At 34.5% G+C, this 16,673-nt stretch overlaps 6 protein-coding genes across 9 annotated transcripts in view; 3 read left to right on the forward strand and 3 right to left on the reverse strand.

The window, feature by feature from the left end:
* Window positions 1-3,001, forward strand: part of LOC128889590 (serine-rich adhesin for platelets-like) — an 8,346-nt gene extending 5,345 nt beyond the window's left edge. The window contains exons 6-8 of one of the 2 annotated variants that reach the window (XM_054147315.1): window positions 1-2,272; window positions 2,542-2,600; window positions 2,672-3,001. The exon at window positions 1-2,272 is cut by the window's left edge and continues 3,303 nt beyond it. In XM_054147315.1, the coding sequence (XP_054003290.1) occupies window positions 1-2,272; window positions 2,542-2,600; window positions 2,672-2,764 (2,424 nt within the window). In that variant the 3' untranslated portion in view covers window positions 2,765-3,001. The remainder of the gene's footprint in view (window positions 2,273-2,541; window positions 2,601-2,671) is intronic. The other variant, XM_054147316.1, reaches the window with a different exon arrangement.
* Window positions 3,002-3,129: 128 nt separating this feature from the next.
* LOC128889601 (activated RNA polymerase II transcriptional coactivator p15) lies at window positions 3,130-4,203 on the reverse strand. 3 transcript variants are annotated; one of them, XM_054147333.1, is made up of 4 exons: window positions 4,053-4,203; window positions 3,708-3,780; window positions 3,413-3,632; window positions 3,130-3,326 (listed from the first exon to the last, which is right to left on the reverse strand). In XM_054147333.1, exons 2-4 carry the CDS (start codon window positions 3,756-3,758, stop codon window positions 3,244-3,246), a joined length of 354 nt encoding a protein of 117 aa, XP_054003308.1. In that variant the 5' UTR covers window positions 3,759-3,780; window positions 4,053-4,203; the 3' UTR covers window positions 3,130-3,243. The 3 variants fall into 3 exon arrangements, with proteins under 3 accessions (XP_054003308.1, XP_054003309.1, XP_054003306.1); XM_054147334.1 differs by having other exon boundaries at window positions 3,708-3,773; window positions 3,898-4,062; XM_054147331.1 differs by having other exon boundaries at window positions 3,898-4,057.
* Window positions 4,204-4,311: 108 nt separating this feature from the next.
* LOC128889594 (vacuolar protein sorting-associated protein 16 homolog) lies at window positions 4,312-8,390 on the forward strand. The gene is made up of 16 exons (XM_054147322.1): window positions 4,312-4,449; window positions 4,541-4,727; window positions 4,818-4,946; window positions 5,027-5,171; window positions 5,228-5,355; window positions 5,435-5,616; window positions 5,681-6,053; window positions 6,126-6,253; window positions 6,358-6,502; window positions 6,588-6,722; window positions 6,798-6,959; window positions 7,047-7,196; window positions 7,275-7,522; window positions 7,609-7,705; window positions 7,803-7,909; window positions 7,971-8,390. The coding sequence occupies exons 1-16, from the start codon at window positions 4,394-4,396 to the stop codon at window positions 8,107-8,109; spliced, it is 2,511 nt and encodes an 836-aa protein (XP_054003297.1). The 5' UTR covers window positions 4,312-4,393; the 3' UTR covers window positions 8,110-8,390.
* Window positions 8,256-10,138, reverse strand: LOC128889597 (phosphopantothenate--cysteine ligase). Its single transcript, XM_054147325.1, has 7 exons — window positions 10,072-10,138; window positions 9,662-9,927; window positions 9,470-9,600; window positions 9,310-9,407; window positions 8,984-9,198; window positions 8,714-8,896; window positions 8,256-8,653 (listed from the first exon to the last, which is right to left on the reverse strand). Exons 2-7 carry the CDS (start codon window positions 9,788-9,790, stop codon window positions 8,468-8,470), a joined length of 942 nt encoding a protein of 313 aa, XP_054003300.1. The 5' UTR covers window positions 9,791-9,927; window positions 10,072-10,138; the 3' UTR covers window positions 8,256-8,467.
* A 106-nt stretch (window positions 10,139-10,244) lies between these two features.
* On the reverse strand, window positions 10,245-11,281 carry LOC128889602 (cytochrome c oxidase subunit NDUFA4). Its single transcript, XM_054147335.1, has 3 exons — window positions 10,984-11,281; window positions 10,775-10,921; window positions 10,245-10,613 (listed from the first exon to the last, which is right to left on the reverse strand). Exons 1-3 carry the CDS (start codon window positions 11,032-11,034, stop codon window positions 10,563-10,565), a joined length of 249 nt encoding a protein of 82 aa, XP_054003310.1. The 5' UTR covers window positions 11,035-11,281; the 3' UTR covers window positions 10,245-10,562.
* Window positions 11,282-11,891: 610 nt separating this feature from the next.
* On the forward strand, window positions 11,892-15,998 carry LOC128889593 (programmed cell death 6-interacting protein). Its single transcript, XM_054147321.1, has 15 exons — window positions 11,892-12,235; window positions 12,510-12,625; window positions 12,814-12,941; window positions 13,022-13,300; window positions 13,377-13,478; window positions 13,558-13,780; window positions 13,853-13,976; window positions 14,047-14,224; window positions 14,293-14,454; window positions 14,531-14,674; window positions 14,749-14,964; window positions 15,040-15,189; window positions 15,293-15,434; window positions 15,503-15,691; window positions 15,777-15,998. Exons 1-15 carry the CDS (start codon window positions 11,961-11,963, stop codon window positions 15,878-15,880), a joined length of 2,532 nt encoding a protein of 843 aa, XP_054003296.1. The 5' UTR covers window positions 11,892-11,960; the 3' UTR covers window positions 15,881-15,998.
* The last annotated feature ends 675 nt before the right edge of the window (window positions 15,999-16,673 follow it).

The raw sequence follows: 16,673 nt of genomic DNA on the forward strand, positions 1-16,673 counted from the left end.
TCTTCTTCTTCTTCTTCTTCTTCTTCTTCTTCTTCTTCTTCTTCTTCGTCGTCGTCGTCCTTCTCCTCTTCCTCTTCTTCGTCGTCCAATAAGTTGAACGCAGGAAACTCAACAGAGAAGATGTCTCATGGTAAAAAGTGCAATACAGTTTCTAATCAAATATATACGGACTCGAGCACCGACTCAGCTCGAAAGGATGCAGACAAGAATACTGCAGTGGCAATAATCGCAGGGAATAATTGTTTAGAGTTACAAGTAAAGACAGTGGACACAGTATGCGCGAATCGGGCAGAGGAAGCAATTACTGCTTTAAACAAGTGCGAATCATCACCGTTGAAGGTGTTCTCGTTAACAAAGAACGACGAGGAGCTAAATGCCAACGCAACAGAAACTCCCGCCAAAGACGATGCTTTGTTGAACGAGGCAGACATCTCAGAGACCCCTAACAGCTCCAAAACTGGCGTCGAGAGTTTGACTAATCTCTCTTCGAAAATTGCAGCATTTATAAGCTCAGAAGATCAAAAATTGTTGGAAAAATATAAGGACTTGTTCGTGAAAAATTCCACGGCGAAGAAAACAAAGCAAAATCCAAAGACGGTGGGCATAAAACGGTTGAAACCAAATTCTTCGGTTGGTTCCAAGTCTGACAAGTGTGTCAAGAAGAAGGAAGAGAAGTCTAAGGTTGAAAAACTATCCTCGCAATTGGAAGAGAAGCGTCAACGTGTGATTGCCAAGTTTAGAGAAAATCCAAAGTCTAATGTAACTTATGGGAAAAAATGTGCGATTTTAAAGGATCGAAGTAGTGTTAATTCGAGGAGAAAGTATAATCAGCGGAACGAGGATCAGGCTAGCGATAGACGGAAGAGGAAAGAAAAGAAGGATACAGAGGTGTCTAATAATAATAATAATAATAATAATAATAATAATAATAATAATAATATTAATAATAATGATGATGATGATGATGATGATGATGATGATGATGATGATGATAATACTGACACGCTAGTAAAGAATTCATCCAGCGATAGCGTAGGTAAAACTTTGAAAACACAGAATAAAGAGCATCCTGTAGCTTCGACTAGTGTCAGTGGTCATAACGAAAGAAATTGTAACGAGGGGATTGCATGGAACGAAACCTCGACGATAAAAACTACGAAACACGCGGATGTCGAGACTAAAAGTAACTTCAATAAAGTTATCATTATTGAAGACGTCGCGAACAACGTTGAAATCAATCAAACTCGAAAGAAGAGTTCAGACGATTTCGATCCAGAAAATAAAGTGTCCATTTCAAATAACACGGAGGAGGAAATCTCAGCACAACCTGAAGGAAGCATGCATGACTCTAAAGAACATAGTTTGGATACGAGGGAACCTGAAAACTATGAACAGATAAACGTAATTGTTTCGCAGGAAAGTAAATCTGAGGCGATAAACAACGAACATAATTACAACGAGAAAAATGTGCGCAAGGTAAAGGAGTACCCGAGTCACGGTGGTAAAACAAGCAATATAATGAAATCGAAGGTTGACCAAGTGAAACGAGACTTGTTCAGTGATGAAGAAAATGATCATAAAGCATCCGATAACATAAAGAGTCTGCCTCGTCAGGAAAATAACGAAGTAATTCATAAACCTCGAGTACCCGGTACTTTTAAATCGTCTACAGAAAATGTGGACTCGGAGAATCCCAAGAATTTATCGCGTGTCCTTCAGTCGTTGCAGTTGATCCCCACGTGCAAAAACGATCATACTAGATTGCCTGAATACGGACACGAGGATAACTGTGGATCGTCTGATCTCAACGCGACTTCTACGCCCAACTCGGTCGAGTATCATTTCCTTTACGACGACAATACACCCACGAAGAAGAGGAGGCGAAGATTCAGTAGTCACGAGTTGGAATTTCAGATTAACATCGTTCTGAACGATAAAGGCTGCGAAGAATGCATTAAAGTAATGACTGCCACCGATTACGAAGAGATATTTAATCTTCCGTCGAAATCTAGAAATAAACCTGTGAACAGGAAGTCCCCTGTAAAGAATGAAAACAGTGAATCATCCGACAAAGGGTTTCTTAGTAGTTTAACGATGAAAAATATACAAACTAAGCCTTTAACCACGTCAACCCCTCTCGAGAAGACACTTGCACATAAGGTGAAGAAAGGTGCTGTTAAAACTTCCGCGATAAATGAGAAAAACAATGAGATGCAACCTGATAGTAGAAAGAAATCGAAGGTGGACAAAGCAGTTCGAGAAAACGATAAAGGTAATTCGTTGATGTGACCTACAAACTAAACCGAAATAGATTAATATCAAAGAATTAAAAATGAAATTCTTAATAATTTTAGCGTGTCCAAGTACATTACATTTTTTATAGATAAAGAACCTATAAACGATAAACGTTTCGACTCTATTGTCCTCTTTGATGTATATGGAAATCTATAAAAACAGAATTTTTGTATATAAATTTTCCATCCATGAAATATATAAATAGTGTTCTTTATCTACATCATATGCATTTACGTGAATTTTCAGATACTTATACCGGAAAAATTTCGAAAAGGAAATTGTCGGAGACGAAAGAAAGTAAGCAGGTACATGTAATTTATTTTATTCTCATATTTTGTTCTTTATGAAATGGAAATGCAAACAACCTATTTTATAGATCGAGAAACGACAGTATACAACGGATCCGCAGAAATTACTGAGCAACTTGGATCTAGATAAGTTTTTAACGTCCGTTCACGGACCAGCGTAAGCACAAAGTGAAGCTTTCGAACGTTGTACAAAACTAACTGATGTACAGTAGCGTTATTTATCTATCGTGCGAATCGTTGTTTTTTTTTTTTTTTTTTTTTTTGTTTTGAGAAATCACTTTGTCTCGAACAGAACCGGTTTTTTATATGTAGAGTATTAGAGGTTTTAGAATTAATAATAAAAGTTGACCTTTGTGATGTGGAATTTAAAATGTAAAAAGAAACAAAATTGATGAAGATCACCCTGTTTTTCTCCACCTATATATATGAAACTAATATTTGCATGTATGCACTCAAAACCAGTAGCAAACATAGATAATGGGGGTGTTCGTTAAGAACGTTGATTCTTATTAATAGACGGAACGAATTTACAGATAGCTAGACGAATGTATTTTTTCTTTAAAAATAACAAGACACCTGTTAGATTGCATCAGGCAATCTTTTATAATGTATTCATTCGCGATGAATGATGAGACAAAACTTAACATTTAGATTTTACAGCTTTGTCCACATCTTCCACAACTTCTAGTAATTTCCGCCACTGGGCCATATTTAGACAGATTCCTGTATAAAATAATTATCCTTTTTAGTTTAGTATTTCCTTTTTAAGTAGTCAAAGTTTGCAAGAAAAGTATACAAATTTTTAATACCTTTTTTCCCAGGCTTTAAATTTGCATCCTTGTCGTAATACATTTCTCTAATGTCAACATATAATTTTCCTTTGAAATCCCGCACTGTAACTTGACGATTACTTCCAAGATCCCAAGCAGTATTTTCCTCCTCTTTCGGTGATTCCTGTTTTGGTTTCTTTGATGGTTTCTCTGTCTTCTCTTCGATTTTCCTCTTCTGCTTCTTCTTTGACTTTACATCCTTATAAAAAAAAAGGAATATGTAAGGAGGATACGAACGTTATAATACAAATGCTTTGTAAATTAAAAGAAATACCTCTTCGCTGCTATCGTCGTCGCTCGACACATATTCCTTCGACTTTGGCATTTTCTATTAGTTTACCTAAAATCTAAGCTTGTCGGTAAGATATTATTTCTTACGCGAATGTAATAACTCGTAATAAAATGTGAATCTTAACCTTAAAGATTACAATGATTACAACAAATACATATGTATATATACGTACCTAAAAATATTTTGCGTGTGGAAATTGATGCAAAGGGTACTGAATTTCATAAATTACCCAAGAATATGTAAGTTTGTCCCATTTATTAAACAGACGAACAAATATACGTTCAATTATATGTTATACATCATTTGAAAAAACCGTTGAATACTTACAAGTGCTTGTCTACAATCATCTACAATTACAAGATCGTACAACGTATGCACCATAAATTATACACTACGTAATATATGGTGATATAGAAGGGAAACTGTGATAAACCATCTTTGGAACGGAAATTATTTACAGAGTTCTCTTACTCTACTAACATTGCATTGCTCTATGACCAGCCATGGGCATGGAGTATGGAGTGAATCCAAGTGAATCATGAATCAGCCCCAATCACCCCAAACTTGTCAAATTTGTCAAAAGTAAACTTTTCTTCTTCTTACGATTACCATTTGATGGATTACCACAGTTAAATCACACACACACAAACACACGGTATCTCTTAAAAATGTTGGCGATGTTAACTGCTGATTGGTTTCCTTTGGGACGAGACGTATACTTTAGGTAACAACTTTGAGGTTATATGGAAGAACGATTTCAATTAATAAACGAACAATCAAATATTTTTCATTGTTTGATTTTTATAATTTTACAGAAAGTTTGAACTGTATCCACTTTCGTTCCAACAAGAGGTTTCAAACAACAATTTACTTGTGGCAGCTCCTTATGGAGGTTCCATTGCGGTCACCAAAAATCCCAAGAAATTTGTTAAAGTTCAGGGATCAAATAAATCCATGATTTATTTATATACCTCTGCTGGAAAACTAACAGCCAAGTTACAAGTAAAAATATTCAATTGTAAACTATTTGTGAATTTTATGCTATTACATATGTTCAAATCTTTTCTACACAATATGATTCATTTCTTTTAGTGGAGCGGTGGCCAACTGATTAATTTTGGCTGGTCCCAGCAAGAAGAGCTATTATGTATCCAAGACAATGGCTTAGTTCACATCTATGACATGTTTGGTACATACCAACATGCATTCACTATGGGAAATGTATGCTACTTTTGAATGATTTTATCATGCATAAAATTTATATAAACTATTACTATTATATCTGTCTCTTCTCGTATCAGGAAGTACAGGATACCAAAGTAATAGAGGCAAAATTCTTTGTAAGTTCTGGTGGAACAGGTATTGCTGTATTAACATCCACTTATCACATATTCCTAGTAAATAACATAGTTGAACCAAAAGTTAGACAAGTATCGCAAGTTCCAGGTGAGTTTCTTGGATTGAAATTAATATAACTTAAATTAATGTAACTTTTCATTCAGGATACGGAGGGCCGATAGATTGTTGGTGTTTAGTACATTCCAACAGAGAAACCCAAGTAATTTTATCAAACAAGGATGGAATATTCATAGTACACCAAGCACATCAAAGTCCGACTCATATACCATTTGTACGATACAAACGCTTGAATGATTAAAAGTATATTACAAACATATTCTCAAGACTTGATAAAATAATGTATTTTATAGGCCACTCTCTTTACGACGCAGAATAAAGTGAGTTCCGTCGTGGCAATGGCTGTTTCTGGAAATAATCGTCATATTGCTCTATACGCCGATACTGGCCAGTTGTACCTAGGTTCTATAGATTTCAAGGAGACATATTGTAACTACTACGCAAATACGAAAGAAACTTTATCGAACATAGCATGGTCGGTATGTTTGTGTCATTGTAAAAAGCAATTGGCGATATATTTACTAAGATTAACTTTCTAGGTGCGGAACGGAAGCGGTGGTTTGCAGCTGGGACAGTACCATAATGGTCGTTGGACGTACAGCTGAGACGATAGTATACACTTACGATGGTCCAGTGCATCTTGTTACAGAGATCGATGGCATACGCGTGTTATCCAGTTCGTCTCATGAAATGATACAGAAAGTACCAAGTGTCGTTCTGAAAATCTTCCGAATCAATTCAACCGATCCTGCATCTTATCTTTTGGAAGCTTCTGTACAATTCCAGAAAAAGAGTCACAAGGCTGATAGTTACATAGACCTGGTGAAATCAAAGTTAGACGCAGCGGTAAACGCTTGCATCGGCGGTGCTGGTCACGAGTTTGATTTTGAGACGCAAAAGCTTTTAATGAGAGTAAGCTTCCCTCGTGTTGAGCTTGTTTTATTATCACGATTCAAGGAATAATGTGCTCGTCGATTATTTTAGGCAGCCAAATTTGGCAAAGGATTCAGCAAGACGATCAATGCTGAATATTTCGTCACTATGTGTCGAACGCTGAGAATTCTGAATGCAGTGAGGCATCCTGCGATTGGAATTCCATTAACATATGCTCAGTATCCTTTTACTGTTCGATCTTCCGACTTTTATACTTTCATTATTTCATGATTTCATTTTTTTATTTTTTCATTTATCAAGTACATACTTAACAGACGCTTAGATACACCGTTCTAACGAGTCAAGTGCTACTGGACAGACTGGTTGCGAGAAGGCACTACTATTTGAGCATACAAATAGCAAGACATCTCAAACTACCCGAAATCGATGGCGAAAGCCGAATACTAGCTCACTGGGCTTGTTACAAAGTAATGTTATTGATTGTTAAGTTTTCTTCCTTCGATTACCTAAGCATCTCTCACTTTGTATATAAACAAAATTCTTCCGTGTCAGGTGAAACAAACACAACTGGACAAAGAACAAATAGCAGAAGAAATAGCTGATAAATTAGGATACGCGCCTGGTGTTTCCTACAGTGAAATTGCGAAGAGAGCAGCTGACTGTGGTAGAAAACAACTAGCAATTAAAGTAAAGCTTTTTTTTTTATATCTGCTTCGAGCTCTAGTTACGATTTTTTGTCTAACATAATATTATCCTTTTCAGCTGATAGACTACGAGCCACGTGCACACCAACAAGTACCGCTCCTGTTAACTCTAGGCGAGGAGAGAGCTGCTCTTCGTAAAGCTGTCGAAAGTGGCAATACTGATTTAGTTTACACAGTGATACTTCATCTCAGGCAGAAGATGACGCTAGGCGACTTTCAGGTGAACAATTTATTACCTATTTATTTATTTATATTAACGAAAAATAATGGATATTTAATTAAGATTCTTGTTATTGACACGGCACAGATGTACATAAAGCATTGTCCTTTAGCAATGGCGTTATATGTGAAATACTGTCAGAATCATAATCGGGAAACCCTTCGAGATATTTATAATCAATACGATGATTTTCATTCTCAAGCTGTATGGTTTATTACCGAGAGTTATCAACGAAAGGTTGGTGTAATTAATAATATACTTTAAACGTTTCAATTATTATCGGTTCTGTTTTATGTTGTGGTTAAAATCTTTCAGAATACAATGACGCGCGAGGCGTTACTCCAATCTGCTCAGGAAAATTTCAAAATGGCTCGTAATGACACGAATGCTGCTTTGACGGAAGAACAAATCAAATTATTGCGTTATCAAAGAACTCTGGAAGACACGTTACACAAATCGATCGTTGGTAAACCGTTGCACGATACTGTAAAGTTGTTACTGTTATCCAAGGAATTAAAATTAGCAGACAAACTGAGGTCAGAATATCGAATACCAGATCGAAGGTGTGGTGTGAACATTTTTTCTTTGTCTTTTTTCATATTTCTATTTTTTAGATCGTACATTATTTATTATAAATCGTTTCTCTTAGATATTGGTGGTTACGTATACAATGCTTAGCGGAGAATAAACTATGGGAGGACTTGGAAAAGTTTTCCAAGAGTAAAAAATCTCCCATAGGTTATGAGGTACCCATTTCTAATATTAAAATATTGTTTATCCCTCGTGGGAGTAAGAAATATTAATGTTGATGTATATATATATTATTCTCATCGTTCGTTTCAGCCGTTCATAGATCAGTGTTTGATATATGACGAGCACAAAAAGGAAGCGAAAAAGTATTTACCTAAAGTAAAGGATGAACTGAAAGTGAAGTATTTAGTTAAGCTGAAGTAAGTATACAAGATTTGTTATGATTTGGAGTACAACGAAATAATTCTTGCGATTTTGCAGAATGTTAAATGAAGCAGTCGACGTAGCCGTAGAACAAAAAGATGCTTCTGCGTTAACTTTCGTGTTAGCACAATGCGAACCATCGAATAGGCAACTGATCGACAAAATTAATATGTTCTTAACGAGTTTCAGAAATTAATGCTCGACTATTTCCATTCATTTTTCTGAATCTTTGGTTGAACATCGTATTTGTTCGCATAGATTTATGAAGAGTATCGTTAGGTGCATTTAAAGGAAAATCATTATTTTCCGAATCGATTTAAACCAAGGTACGACAGCGTGATATAGAACGACTAAAAATTCTTTGAAATTTATTAACATGTAAATATTATTACATATAAAATAATAGAATCAGATTTTTAACAAATTTTTTTAATACTTCAGTAATGGAAATGTACTAATATAATATTAATTATCGATTATTGGATATATTTATTAAATATTCCCCAACTTGAAATGCATTCTATATTAACTAAAAAGTGTTGGAAAAAAGCACATCAACTAGATTTCTCGGTAGATCGTATAAAATATTCGTGTCTGTCGATGAGATCGCTGACAATTAATTGTTCGATTTCTACGCCTTTGTTCAACTGTTCGTCCGTGAGAGATATTACGTATTCGTTCTCTTGACTGACGATTATTACTCGCTGCTTTCGAGTTTGCAACATGTTAGCTATGACCAACTACAAAGCATATTTTCAGTATACACGACGTTTATCAATTGAATAATTGAAATTACTCACGTTGTGTTTATATTTGTTGAGCGCGCTTCTCGCTTTCGGAATTAATAGATTTTCGTCGGTTTCCAATTTAAACGACACTACAAACGCCTGTGGAACCCATAAATTAACTAAAGGAGCTAATAGTTTCGGTACTAGTTGAAGGGATATTGTTTGTGGTCCGCTGGAAGGGATTTTATGAACCGACTGTAAATTTAAAGATCATTTTGATGTACATAGATTCAAATGAAATTTTTATAAAAAAATCTTGTATAAAAAAAATCGTGGATATACCAATTCATTTGACGGAATGTAAAAGTCTGAAACTGCTGCTGCAAGATATAAAATAGCTTTGTTTTTAAGACAAGCTAGCGCTTGACACGCAGATCGAAGGTACCAGAGATATTCGGAAACAGTTGTGAAGGTCAATTGCAGTAATTTGCCTTGACTCGAAGCTTCTTTGTATTTATGTAATATCATTGTTAATTGTTCGGTATATTGTGGCAATACTAAAGACAAATCGATGCTTATTATACAGATATACAAAACAAATCCATAAATATGTTTATCTTAAAGAAATATGAATCGAGCAGATGTGTTAAGAAATCTATGAGATATACCTGTGAGCACATGTTTTCCTTCTTGTTGATCGTCCTTTAACATATCTAAAAATTTGTGTCCTATAAAATGTCTCGAATATGGTTCTAGGGATTTGACTCTGTAAATAGGCAAACAATGGTCAATAATATCATTCCTAAACATCGATGGTACGATAGTTACCTGTGCATAAAAATAACGGCATATTCTTTTTCTAAAAAATATTCTGCAGATACAGATCCTCTTGTTCCTGCGCTAAAATTATCTACAAATCTTACCGTGTTGTGCTCTAAGGGAGTCGTTGTTCCACCACTCTATAACATTATTGCAATTAAAAACAACTGAAAATACCAAGGTCAGTAATGTAAAACTCACTGTTACTAGTACGACTTTACTGTTTTTTTTCAAATGTCGTTCTGTAAATTCTTTTAGCGATAGTTCGCTCTGAGCTAGATCTTGAGGTGGTGAATGTTTGACATAAAATTCTTCCCACGTTGTATTCATGTTTGTATTTGTTATTGTTAGAATTGAAATTGAACGGTATCACAGTAAGACTTTATTGTAACACAGTCGTATTTCTTATAAACTTTAAATAGTAGTTTGTGGTACTTTGTCTGTACGTATACATCGAAGAATGTATTCTGCAACGAGGAAGTGATAAGGTATTCTAATAAATGATCTTTATTAAATACAATAATAAATTGCGCACTTTCCTTGAACTTTGAATTTAGAAATTCATTACATAAAAATGGGTGTAACTGTAACTCGTGACTCGTGATACTTACAAGTAGTCGTGATGGATGCGCTCTCTCGCGACATGTTCGATACTTACGTGGATATAATTGGAGACATTCGATAAAAGAGTTTTCCTACGTTATCATGGTATCACGAAACACCAAAAATCTTTCATCTCGAAAAAAAAGATGGAAGTAACAAGCATAAAATCGAAAACAAAATGTACCTTTTGCGATTTATTGTTGCAAACCATAACAAAAGAAATATAACAGCTATTTACATAACATTTATTCTCTTCTTCTGTCTCGTACAATGTCGTCGAAATAAGATTATTTTCAGAAGGTATTCAAACTTTAATATTTAAATCTAATTTAAACTTTGTATATTACACTTGAAAGAATAATACGAATCATGCACAGTATGCCTATTGTCATGATCACTTATCGTTAGTACGATCATGAAACAAACGGATTACATTACAGAATAATACAATATTAAGTTAACCATTTACAGTCGATACTAAGATGGAAAGAATACATTTTTAGTATTCTGGCGCAGGAGATTTGGCATTTTTATTGTAGACCATATGGAACTGAAAATAGAATAACGAGAAGTCAGATGACCAGAGCCTATTTTTTCTACTTGAATATAGTCAGAGACGATTGTCGGCAAGCTTTTACGATATGATTTAAACGTTGCCTGTCGCATTGCATGTTACCGAACATTTTCTTCAGACTACTACAAACAATTTACCTTGTATTGTTTGTCTTTGTATTCGTTCCATGGTTCGGTATTTTTTCCAGGGGTCCACGTAACATCGGGATTACGAACAGCGAGACGGAACAAATACAAAGTCGATCCTAATGCTCCAACTCCGATGCAAAAGAACAGTGGAATCAGCTAAGAATCAAAAATAACTATTAATATTATTGTCGTGATTCCAATCTGTTATTTTACCTTACCATAGGATTCTTTTTAAGGCTGCTTATTGTAAGACCCCGCATTATTCCCATTTTTGCTGTTTCCAAAAACCGTAACAGGCTTCTTTTAACGCGAGACTAATACGTAAGTAAACCACAGACCACAGAATACTTGCGAAACAGACTGAAACAGACTAGTCGATTCTTCTGCGCAGCTGAGATGGCCAAACCACTAGGCCACTAGGTTTCGAAAAATCTGAAATTTGCCGATATGTTTATTTGTCTCGTTTCCTTTTTTCCCACATTTTCTAAAGAAGGAAACGAGACAAGAACATCGGTAAGCTTCAGATATATTATATATTCGAAACCTACGGTTTTGGGTTTTAGCCATCGCTACTGCGCAGTTACAGAATAAAATATCTTTATATCGGAAATTTTATTGCAGCTCAATCAGATACGATCCTAATCATAGAGTAGTTTACAGGGATAAGGAATTTTTTTCAGGAAGAAAGTAGAAAATAATAAACTGCTAGTCTATCTCGTTGACTATACAATATTTCAATTTCAATGGTATCTCTGATATTAGATGCAGACAGTGGAAAGTTTACAATTGGAATTACTAAATTGGTGTTAGTATTAGTGGCGCCATCGGTGGTAAAACGCCCAAGTTCGTAGTGAAAATAGTTTCCACTCTGTCTACTAGATGGCGAAACTGACGAAAGGTTTATTTAAAAAAAAAAAAAAAAAAATGATAATTTACCATTTTATTATTTTATACATTTAGTATATTATTTAAATTGAAGCTAGTTTTAGGGAAAATAACTTTACGTTACGTTCATTGGAAATAGTTATTAGGGGTAACTTTTTTCATAACGTCTTAGTATTTATTAATTATCGATTCTAACTATTTCAATGAAATAACATCATTCAATCATCAAACTTACATGAGAAGATTGTACTTGAGTTTCGCCTCTGTCGAGTACTCTATGGTATGGTAACGGTATGGTAGATACTTGTACATGCTTGAACATAATTTAGTCAATGTAGTCATACCATACGATACCATACAGATACAGTCATACGTCAAAATGGCTGAGCTAATTTCGATACCGTTGAAGAAACCGTCTGATGTAGATGTCATTAAACCACTTACAAACGTTATTAAATCGACATATAGTGGTGCAGGTAATCAGAATGATTATACAGAGGCTATCACTGATTTTAGTAAATTAAGAAACAATGCTTTGTGGAGAGCTTTCGAAAAGTATGAAAGTTCTTTGGAGGTTATATACAGGTATGAGTCATCTTCAATTAAACATTATTTCGATTGTAACTACGATATTTGTCTAAAAAGACACATATCGGTTTAAACTGTTCCACCTGATCAATTTTTGTATAAGAACTTACAATGTAAAAAGATTATTAATATCTATTAGAGCGTTAATTTGTATTATCTTTTACGTTCGGACTTTTGACGTGGTTTTGATACAAATAAATCAGAGCGTAATTACGAGATAATTATACAGTATTGGAATGACATTATCAACGTTCATGATTTCGTTTTCCAGTTATTATGATCAATTGTGTGCATTGGAAGGCAAGATTCCTGCTCATGAATTACAAATCCCATTCAAATGGAAGGATGCATTTGATCGAACTATATTCGGTGGAAAACTTAGTTTAAGTAAGATATATTTGTATATATTAATATCGCATTCAGCTGTTGTAAATAGTACATACTAGTTTAACATATATTTTCACTTAACACTCATTAGTGATAGATAAGATAAAGTCATTATCAACTATATCAATATCTTTAATCTAGCTTTCAATGATAAGTTATACTACAAAACAAACATTTGATATTTTTAGCAATTAGCACATTGTCATATGAAAAGGTATGTGTATTATTCAATATTGCTGCTCTGCAAAGTTCAGTAGCAGCAACACAATCATTAGAAAGTAACGATGGATTGAAATTAGCAGCAAAATTATTTCAGGTTTGTGGTATATAATTTTAGTATATAATTTAAAAAATTCACGAATATTTGTGTATATTAAACTGTTGTATAACTTTCAGCAATCTGCCGGTATTTTTAATTATCTTAAAGGAAATGTTATGATGGCCATCCAACAAGAACCTACGCCTGATATTAGTCCTGAAACATTAGGTGCACTGTCTGCATTAATGCTCGCTCAAGCACAGGAAATATTTGTATATAAAGCAATTCACGATTCCATGAAAGATGGAATTATTGCTAAATTAGCTGCACAAGCAGAGGAATTATATGCGGATGCATTAAAGTTGTTTCAGAAAGAGATTTTCAGAGCATTTTGGGACAAAGAATGGATTCCTTTGGTGTGTAATTAAAATTTCATTTATATGTAGATGTATGCATGTAATACAAGCAATTATTTTGAATACATTAATACAGATAGCAGGCAAGCAAGCTGGATACCGCGCGATGGCTGAATTTTATCAGTCGCTAGTATGTAAAAATAATAAAGTAATCGGAGAAGAAATTGCTAGATTAGAGGTAATTCTATTTATTATAAAAATGTTTCTAACATTTTGTTATTAATATACAATATTAACCGAAATGCGTATATTCTTAGCACGCCGTGGAACTATTCAAAGCGGCGCAACAACGGTCAAATAAACCTAATTTGTTTCAAGAATATGCTAACAGAGCTCAAAGGAATCTTACAGAAGTGAAGAAAGATAATGATTTCATTTATCACGAAAGAATACCAGACGTAAAGTCTTTGGAACCTGTGGGAAAAGCTAACGTTGCAAAATTGCTGCCTCTACCTGAAGTTTTCAGCTCGAATTTCAAAGGTTTGCATATATATATATATATATATATGCATATACACAGAGTCCTTTTATATAAACGTTTCATTTTGCTAGATCTCTTTGCTGACTTATTACCCGTTAGCGTGCACCAAGCATTGTCGTCTTACGAAGTCCGTCGCAACGAACTTGTTAATTCAGAAATTTCAAAACTACGCGAAATGACGCAAGTTCTAAATAGGTATGATAACTAATCAAATACTTGGATAAATACTCTACCCCTATCTAATGTTCAATAATTATATTTTTAGCGTTTTGGCAAGTTTGAATTTACCCGCAGCTATCGAGGATACGAGTGGTACTGAGTTACCCCAGTCTTTGTTGGAAAAAGCTCAATACGTCAAAGAAGCTGGTGGAATAAATGGTTTGGAAAATGCTATGAAAGAACTACCAGATCTTTTGCAACGAAATAAAGAACTTTTAGATGAGGTAATAGATTCTTTATAAATTATTATACATGTTTGTTTTATAATGTAACTTGGAGGTTCTTTTTCTAGTGTGACCGAATGCTGAAAGAGGAACGCGAATCTGACGATCAGTTACGTGAACAGTTCAAGGAGCGTTGGTCGAGAATACCCAGTACTCGTTTGACGGAGCAGTTTACTGTTAATTTACGAAAGTATCGTGAAATTATTAACAATGCTGTATCGGCTGATAAAGTAAGTATAACGATGTTGTGAAAATAATTTTGTACAAGTACATAAATAGAATATTTTCAAATATTATGTCTTTTAGACAATTCGCGAGAAATTCGAAAATCACAAGCATGGCATGGAAATATTAAGTCTGAACGATGGCGATCTGATTAACGCTGTACCAACTGGATCAGCAGTCCAAGAAAGTCATACCGTGACCCAACTTAGGAAGCTAATGGAGGATGTAAGTGTTTAACATAAATCTTTTCATTTTATATTTGTATCACTTTACCACGCAATCTTCAATTTCCTTCTAAGGTTGAAACACTAAAAGCAGAACGCGACGTTATAGAAAGCGAACTAAAATCTGTTACTAGCGATATGAAAGCGACATTCCTCTCGGCGCTTGCTAAAGACGGTGCCATCGACGAGCCAAATTTATCCGTAGAAAACATAGGGCAAACGTACGGACCTTTGCAAAAGCAAATAAGAGACAGTGTTTCTCGGCAAGAACAACTAATTGCTGAAATTCAAGTACATTAGAATTTTGTCTCGTGTGTATTATAGTTTGAATATTTTGTATGTGACTGATTTAAAGAATGATTACAGAGATGCCATGCGGAATTTACGAATGAACAATCTGGCAGTGGCAGTTCAAGAGAAACGATGTTATGTAAACTGGCAGCTGCTTATGACGCATTTAAAGAATTAAAAGGCAATTTGAACGAAGGTGCTAAATTTTACAATGATTTAACACAGGTAAAATAGTGATTATGCCTGCATTTAATATTGGATATGTATATTGGTGTGTGTGTGTGTGTATTTATTGGTATCGCTTCTGCAAATAATTTTGTTTGCGCAGTTGTTGGTGGTGTTCCAAAATAAAATATCAGATTTTTGTTTCGCTCGAAAAACCGAAAAAGAGGAACTTATGAAAGATTTAACAAAAAATTTGAGCCATAGTGGTCCAGCTACGACTCCCAACATTCCAGCTCATCATAGCGGTATGAATTGTATTTAAAAATAAATTCTTGCATTCTATACTAAAGTTGAAATGTCTAAATATATTTAGGAGCATCTGGACAAGGTCAGTCTGGAGCAGACCAAAGTGGATCATCACAGTTACCTTATCCCACAAATTTCCAAGGAGGAATGCCCGTACCGTACGGAGCTGGGGTTGCTACACCGTATCCTGCATATATGCCTCCCCCCATGCCAGCGACGTATAATCCTTACGCAACGATGCCTTATCCCACTCAAGGTGACTGAAAAAATTGCAAATTGCAAATTGCAGCGTCTTTTATAATATCGTGGAATATGTACTATCTCTACTGTTTGTTTATCAGGTTACAATCCGTATCAAGGCATGTCTCCAGCACCTTATGGTGGATACGCAACTCTTCCACGTTATGGTGGACATCCCCCTCCGCAAGGCCACAATCCGTATTGAAAAATAAAGTATACTTTACGTATACTGTGATTATAAAATTGTAGCTATATGAATTGAAACATTCAGGAAGGAAAAGCTTGTACGAAATAATACCGAAGAAATATATTTTAAAAGCATTTTTGTCCGATGACGATCAATGCAAAACTGCATCGAAAAACAAATTCAGAAAATTAATTCTCTTCAATTATTATTGAGTTTCAGGTAGTTGAGTTTTTATATACCGAACGTATCGATGGATAATGTACGTTGCGCTTCTTTTAAATAATATTTCACAAAACGGAAAAGATTTAAATATGATGCTGGTGCGACTTATAAATATATTTTGTAACATAATATACAGTAGTTAATCACTGTGTATCGTCAACGAATTACAGTTGCTTTGTCGTTACGCATAATAACCTTTTATTATTTATAAATATAGGATTGTATAAATGAAATTTTGTTGAAAGACAACTGATCATTATTTCGCTTTTATTTCGAATTATACAATATATACAGATTTTTTGTAATAAATTAAAATGTTTCAAATGATGTTGAAAATAAATAGGTGAATATTTGATGTTTACAGACATAAAGGTTTTTAATACATACATTACGATTATTACCATCAATTTTAATAAATCCATTCTGTTTGAAATATCGAAATAGACTTTGAAAATTTTACTCGAGGTTAGGTTAGGTTTGGAACTTTTGGTTAGTGGCGGGATCGATGGGTGAACGGGTAAGTTTGAAGTGAAAATAGTTGTGAAGGTGTCTGTAAGATGGCGTCACTAAGTAAAAGATTCCGTGTCTA

This window comes from Hylaeus anthracinus, unplaced genomic scaffold (assembly GCF_026225885.1).
Source record: "Hylaeus anthracinus isolate JK02 unplaced genomic scaffold, UHH_iyHylAnth1.0_haploid 11997, whole genome shotgun sequence".
Lineage (NCBI taxonomy): Eukaryota > Metazoa > Arthropoda > Insecta > Hymenoptera > Colletidae > Hylaeus > Hylaeus anthracinus.

Excerpts from the sequence above, each read along its gene's own strand:
- LOC128889601 (XM_054147333.1), bottom strand. The coding sequence starts at position 3,758 with ATGCCAAAGTCGAAGGAATATGTGTCGAGCGACGACGATAGCAGCGAA. Across the intron at positions 3,633-3,707 it reads ACGACGATAGCAGCGAAGAG|GATGTAAAGTCAAAGAAGAA; the intron begins GTATTTCTTTTA and ends TTTTTTTATAAG. Across the intron at positions 3,327-3,412 it reads TTTAAAGCCTGGGAAAAAAG|GAATCTGTCTAAATATGGCC; the intron begins GTATTAAAAATT and ends TATTTTATACAG.
- LOC128889594 (XM_054147322.1), top strand. The coding sequence starts at position 4,394 with ATGTTGGCGATGTTAACTGCTGATTGGTTTCCTTTGGGACGAGACGTA. Across the intron at positions 4,728-4,817 it reads AACTAACAGCCAAGTTACAA|TGGAGCGGTGGCCAACTGAT; the intron begins GTAAAAATATTC and ends CATTTCTTTTAG. Across the intron at positions 7,197-7,274 it reads CCGAGAGTTATCAACGAAAG|AATACAATGACGCGCGAGGC; the intron begins GTTGGTGTAATT and ends AAAATCTTTCAG.
- LOC128889597 (XM_054147325.1), bottom strand. The coding sequence starts at position 9,790 with ATGAATACAACGTGGGAAGAATTTTATGTCAAACATTCACCACCTCAA. Across the intron at positions 9,601-9,661 it reads GTAAAGTCGTACTAGTAACA|AGTGGTGGAACAACGACTCC; the intron begins GTGAGTTTTACA and ends ATAATGTTATAG. Across the intron at positions 9,408-9,469 it reads GCCGTTATTTTTATGCACAG|AGTCAAATCCCTAGAACCAT; the intron begins GTAACTATCGTA and ends GCCTATTTACAG.
- LOC128889602 (XM_054147335.1), bottom strand. The coding sequence starts at position 11,034 with ATGGGAATAATGCGGGGTCTTACAATAAGCAGCCTTAAAAAGAATCCT. Across the intron at positions 10,922-10,983 it reads GCCTTAAAAAGAATCCTATG|CTGATTCCACTGTTCTTTTG; the intron begins GTAAGGTAAAAT and ends TTTGATTCTTAG. Across the intron at positions 10,614-10,774 it reads ACAAAGACAAACAATACAAG|TTCCATATGGTCTACAATAA; the intron begins GTAAATTGTTTG and ends TTCTATTTTCAG.
- LOC128889593 (XM_054147321.1), top strand. The coding sequence starts at position 11,961 with ATGCTTGAACATAATTTAGTCAATGTAGTCATACCATACGATACCATA. Across the intron at positions 12,626-12,813 it reads CGGTGGAAAACTTAGTTTAA|CAATTAGCACATTGTCATAT; the intron begins GTAAGATATATT and ends TGATATTTTTAG. Across the intron at positions 15,692-15,776 it reads GATGCCTTATCCCACTCAAG|GTTACAATCCGTATCAAGGC; the intron begins GTGACTGAAAAA and ends TTTGTTTATCAG.